The following is a 6,000-nucleotide window of genomic DNA, read 5'->3' as shown; positions in this document are numbered from 1 at the left end:
CAAAATTCTACAAACTTTCCAAAAAATGTTCAGAAATCTTCCAACCAGTATTTATGGGCAACATGGAAAATGTACCTGAAATGTACTGATAATCGCATTATACTGTCTTGCAAAGTGATATGTAATTCCTATTGGAATCCAGCCAGCGTTAGGTTATCCAATAGTTGCAATTTGTATTCATCCACAACCTGCATTCATAATGGCTGCCAGGGATAAAAATGGTAGGAGGAAATTACCTAACCCAGTAAAACTGGAACAACCATTTCAGTAATGGGTGCACAAATTCAATACTTGGATTAGTTAGAATTGTTTTATTTATCTTTGTGTATCATAGCATTTAATAAATCAATCACTCAATGTACATGCAAAAACACAGATATTAAAAACATTTTTTTTAATCAACCTGCAGTAGAGCATGCTGGGAAAAAAGTTACCACAAAACATTTTATGTAATAATTACTTTTCATTACTTTGAGTACAGATTACTAGAAGTATTTGAGTTAAACATGCCTTGGGGTTTACAGTGTATGACAGAATGTAAAAATGAGGTGAAATCAAATGTTTTCTTTGACCAAATTGGTGGAACAACCCAAATATGTATGGTCAAGAATGTATTGTGAATTTCATTATTGATTATTCTTTAATTTAATTTTTTTTTTTTTTTTTTTTTTTTTTACAATTTCCATTGAGACAAATACATTTGACACACTCATATGAGTAAATGGTGCTGTTCAAAATACCCTTCACATTAAGTGCCCTTTAAAAAGGCTTTGTAAAAGTTGTAAAAACAGTTTGTTTCTAAAGCATTTTTTATTGGTATTAAACAGTAATAATTAATTGATTGAATTATAACAGACATATAACTCAATTATTTAGCAAGCACAAACAATCACACAATTACAACCAATGATACATCCCTTACAAAACCTTTATAAAAGGTGAAGTGCTAAGTAATTGTACATGTGATTTGACCATAACAAATGTATGGAGATGGGGTTGAAAGGTGAAGGTACAATGTTACATAAGCTCCACTTTCAGCTTGAGAGCATCTGTTTACAGTAGAGAGAGAGTTAGGGTTAGGGAGGATGAAGGAGGGAGGGAGGGAGAACACTAGGGGTGAGAGAGAGGCCAGAGAAAGACAGAGGCCACTTGAGAATGAGCCAACTGCCAACAGGAGTGGTAATAGCCTATTTAGACATTGTGGAGGAAAATAAATATATAGATTTTTGTTTTGATGGCATTGAGCAATAGGGTTTCACCAGATAGATATTTTGAAAATGTTTAGAGTAGACTATATATAGGATGGATGGAAAGTTGGAAGATGGTTCGAAGGGTCTGGGGATGGGGAGTTTGGTCGGAATTCCATGCAGGCTGTTGCTTTTTACTCTGGTAGGATGGCAATTCCTAATGGTCCTCCTAGAGTTACTAGACAGAAGATGAGGAAAAGAGGAAAACTGTTCTTAACTTTGACATGAATATAGGAATATTTGTCCAAGAGATGCAGTTCTAGTTAGGTATTTTAATCAATAACTGAACAAAAAAACATTGATTGACAATTGTTCTGACAAGGCAGTGAAGTAAAAACAATGTCGTACCCCTCTCACCTATTATCTTGCTTCACATCATGTGATGCTCAACCTCATGGCCCCCCGGGGTCGGGATGAATGAGTAAAGCAGTGACTAATTATAATGATATACGGTTCTTTTACGATTCATTATAATCTGTGGTGACGCGGGACCTAACGAACTTTGCGCGAGGACAGTGTACGGCACGCCGCATAGCAGGCAACTATAAAGTCCCTTTCCAAAGCCACCCAAATTCACTGATGCGTTCTGCGCGTGTATAGAAGCGACTGATTCGTCACTTCGTATGACACGTAGCCTCGCATCTATACAATAGAGCGAGCAGGTGGCATTCAGAACTTTATCATTTCGCAGTGGGTGGGTGTTCCTAATTTGCACTGTAGCCTAGGCTGTAGAGACGCACGAATAGGTTACTGAGAGGGGATCCAATAGACTGCCCTGACTACACAGTATACCGTCTAAATGCCCAGCACCTGCAACTGTCTTCACACGACCTTCAGTCTTGTCCTGGTATCTGCACAAAGTAATACATTAAGGTAAAAAGAACGGCACACGGCAATGAGCTCCTCTCTTCCCAAGAGCGAATCTACGACCTCTCTGTTGAGATCCTCAGCGGTACCGGTGAGTCGCAGATCCGCACATCATTCCGAGCATCATGGATCGCGCAGCCACCGCAGTCACCATCATCAACCCGAAGGAGGTAGCGGTGTACCTGACGAGCCGTGTTGGAGCGATGAGTGCGAGGCAAGCGCGCGCAGACCGCTTTGTCAACCGAGGCATGCCGGTGGCAGGACAGACAGGAATGGAGGTGATAAACGGGGACATTCCCACCACTTACAACAACACAGCAACCACTACGATGACGGCAACAGACAGGAAGAAATGAGAGAGCGGATGGATCGCAGTGGGAAAGACCGCAGTAAGTCGTCCAGACACCTCCACCCACACCACCACCATCACAATACCTCCAAATGTGACCTGCCGCCTGCGCATCACCACGGGAACGCACGTCCGGACCGGAGGTCCTCCCCAACTCCATCCTATACAAAACAATCCGACGACACTGCGTACTTTTTTGAATCAAAGGACAGAATAATTGCTGGGTCGTCCACGAGTTTAAACTCTGACCCACCGGTATCGTCCACGCCAGTGCCCCGTCCCCTTACCAGCCGCACCGCCAAAAGACTCAGCACAGCTCCACCTGAACATGACTCCAATCTGCATCCGATAGTGAAATCAGTCTTCGGGCAGGTAGGTAAATCCGTGTCCAGACAGCACTACAACACATTGATTAGCCTGCTTACTCTCGAACAAACATTCAAAATCAGCTCAAGGATTCAACAAGTAGACGGGGGATTATTAGTCACAATAGGCAATTCATTTATGTGCATTTGCCGCGCGACCTAAACTCACTTTTATTTCAAGGGTCAATTTGAAATATAATGTCTAAATGCAAAAATATTCAACTTAATTTACACAATGAACCATTTCATGCATTTCGGCATTAAGGCTCTATTATGCACGGATAAACACGTAGGTGTTTTGTTGTGTAACACCATTAAACAGTAATTCATAACACAGAAATTAAGGATGAACCTTTCATTCAGAGCAGGTAGTTGCAATAGCTATAGGATGCGTGACAACAGAAGGCTGGGATTTTGGATTTTTCCAACTGCACAGTGCACTATAACATTTCCCAAAGATTTTTCCTAAAAGATTCCAATGTATTTGAAACAAGACCGTTGGATAGATATGAGTAGTAGCCAATAGGTCAGATTATATAGCTTAGACAGCTCAAGCATGACAAAATGAGAATGCTTCACAGTGTCAGGTTGGTAGGATAGGGTCAAACGTGAGGGACAGGTAGAGCAGGAACCCAAGCCAAATGTGACCTGACACCCATTCACCTCAGCTGACCGTATCAAAAATGTAGATATGTTTTGAGTCCAAATTTCACTTCTGTGTATCTGGTCATTAGTTTGATGGAGGGGGTGGCAGACTGTCATGTGTGTTGATATGAAGGATACTCTCATCATGTCTGTCACCTGAGCAATGGCAGGTGGATCAACTTTCCAATCCTGCGGAAATTGTATTGTGCTGAACACACACACACACACACACACACACACACACACACACACACACACACACACACACACACACACACGCACACACACACACACACACACACACACACACACACACACACACACACACACACACACACACACACACACACACACACACACACACACACACACACACACACCTATTTGTGGTAAGTCACACTCACATCAAGGTTTATGGATGGAAAAGGTATAATCTTTGCCAGATTTTGGGTCCGTACACCAGAAGATAGACAGGTGATTGTGGATGGCAAAATAAGTGTGCCTCTCCATCTACCCTCTCCCCTCTACTAATACAAAGGTCCTCTTCAAAGTCCTCATCAAATAACCCCATTCCTATAGTGCCTCTGTTGCTCTCCATAGGCTATCCATTGTTTTCTTCCCGTGGCGCTGAGATATTAGTTTCAGTGCTAAGGGAGATAGAAAGCTCAGAAGGAGCCAACACGTTTCCCATGTGTTAATGTGTGCCAGAAATAACTTCACTCAAACAAGGCCAGAGCTTCAATCAGTCACAGGAGTTCTAGGCAGCAAACCCCAATCTATGCAGCACTGCTGTGCTCTATAGTGCCTACAGGATCTCAATCTGCTCCACAGTGAGACACGATGCAGTAGCCCTCTATCACTCTATCCAGTCATTGTGCTTTGAAATGGGAATATTGAAGGACCTTTAATGACAATATCTGTCTATTTCCCACTCACCTGGCTGTGAAATTGCTCAGCTGGAGTAGTTTTTGAGCAGAGAAAGTATGCAAGGGGACTGTCACTTGATGCTAGTTACTGTAAGTCAGAGACTTGTCAGAAAGCTCTGACTATTTCAGTAGGATCAGATCTATAACTGGATATGCAGCGTTTGTGTCCAATTACATAATAGCACAGTTTCAAGTCAAATGAGAGTTGTGTGGTGTTGTCTAGATATTGCAAGATGTTCTGTTTGTCTGATACAAAGATGTGTTAGTGTGTATGTACACTTGCCTGTGTGTGTGTGTGTGTGTGTATGTACACTTGCCTGTGTGTGTGTGTGTGTGTGTGTGTGTGTGTTGCCTGTGTGTGTGTGTGTGTGTGTGTGTGTGTGTATGTACACTTGCCTGTGTGTGTGTGTGTGCGTGTGTACACTTGCCTGTGTGTGTGTGTGTGTGTGTGTGTGTGTGTGTGCGTGTGTGTGTATGTACACTTGCCTGTGTGTGTGTGTGTGTGTGTGTGTATGTACACTTGCCTGTGTGTGTGTGTGTGTGTGTGTGTGTGTGTGTGTGTGTGTGTGTGTGTGTGTGTGTGTGTGTGTGTGTGTGTGTGTGTGTGTGTGTGTGTGTGTGTGTGTGTGTGTGTATGTACACTTGCCTGTGTGTGCACATAGGTGCATGCGTGTGTTTGGATCTTTGGTTGTGATAATCTATTAGGTGACATTTACATATCATATCTATTTTATCATGTATTTTTATTGGCACAAGTATACTTTGAATAAATCTTTTGATATGGAGTGAGAATGTACCCACTGACATTCTATATTTCATATTTTTCTTATGTAACATCAAGGTCTCCCTACAGAAGTCATTCTCTGCCAGTGGAAGCTAAATATAACACTCCAAAGACCTGATTATGAGAGAGTGGAGGAGAACAGTCATTCGTGTGGTAGTAAAAATATTCAAATCCTTTGGCTAACGCGCTACCTGACAAAGCCAGTTTGCAAATTGGTGACTAAAGCAGGGATTCCTGCATAAGAAAACACATTATCTCAAGCATCCATATAAATAGCATGCTTTTGTAGCAGGGTAATATTTGATATGTGTATATGTACCTTACATGCGACCTGTAATAAGACTATTCAATTAATGGACAAAGTCTATTAAAACTATATCTGACTCCATAAAGATAATTACAATTGTAACGATGTGCTCTGAAAGTCAAGTTCAGGGAGTGAATACATTTAATAAATAAAAGAACAAAACAAGAAAACACGAACAGTGCACCGACATGGAACAGGAACAAGAAGAAACTAAAGGGAGTGACATATATAGAGCAGGTAATCGAGGAGGTGATGGAGTCTAGGTGAGTGTCATTATGCGCCTAACGCTGGTGACAGGTGTGCGCCCTAACGAGCAGCCTGGTGACCTACAGGCTGTAGAGGGAGCACACGTGAGGAAAATATGCAAGCAAGCATTAGGCGTTTAACTGAGTAAGATTAAGGAATGGTCATGAGAAGTGATGGCAAAATGCAAGTATTATTAAATAACTTTATAAATTGAATGGATTCACATACAAGGCATAAAGCTTTAAAAAATTACAAGGCAATACT

The 6,000-nt window shown here is 41.7% G+C and overlaps 1 protein-coding gene and 1 long non-coding RNA gene across 5 annotated transcripts in view; one reads left to right on the top strand and one right to left on the bottom strand.

The window, feature by feature from the left end:
• Window positions 1-1,090: 1,090 nt before the first annotated feature.
• Window positions 1,091-2,556, bottom strand: LOC124000582. Its single transcript, XR_006832632.1, has 2 exons — window positions 1,605-2,556; window positions 1,091-1,425 (listed from the first exon to the last, which is right to left on the bottom strand). It is a non-coding gene; the product is annotated as an uncharacterized LOC124000582 (long non-coding RNA).
• The window catches only part of LOC124000581 (calcium-binding protein 1), a 27,765-nt gene continuing 23,589 nt past the window's right edge, over window positions 1,825-6,000 (top strand). For 2 of the 4 annotated variants that reach the window (XM_046307065.1, XM_046307064.1), the window contains exon 1: window positions 1,825-2,835. In XM_046307065.1, coding sequence (XP_046163021.1) covers window positions 2,143-2,835 — 693 coding nt within the window. In that variant the 5' untranslated portion in view covers window positions 1,825-2,142. The remainder of the gene's footprint in view (window positions 2,836-6,000) is intronic. The other 2 variants (XM_046307066.1, XM_046307071.1) reach the window with 2 other exon arrangements.

Source organism: Oncorhynchus gorbuscha, linkage group LG16 (assembly GCF_021184085.1).
Source record: "Oncorhynchus gorbuscha isolate QuinsamMale2020 ecotype Even-year linkage group LG16, OgorEven_v1.0, whole genome shotgun sequence".
Taxonomy (NCBI): Eukaryota; Metazoa; Chordata; class Actinopteri; order Salmoniformes; family Salmonidae; genus Oncorhynchus; species Oncorhynchus gorbuscha.
The sequence above is the reverse complement of the archived record's forward strand: the minus strand, read 5'-3'. Positions and strand labels throughout refer to the sequence as shown.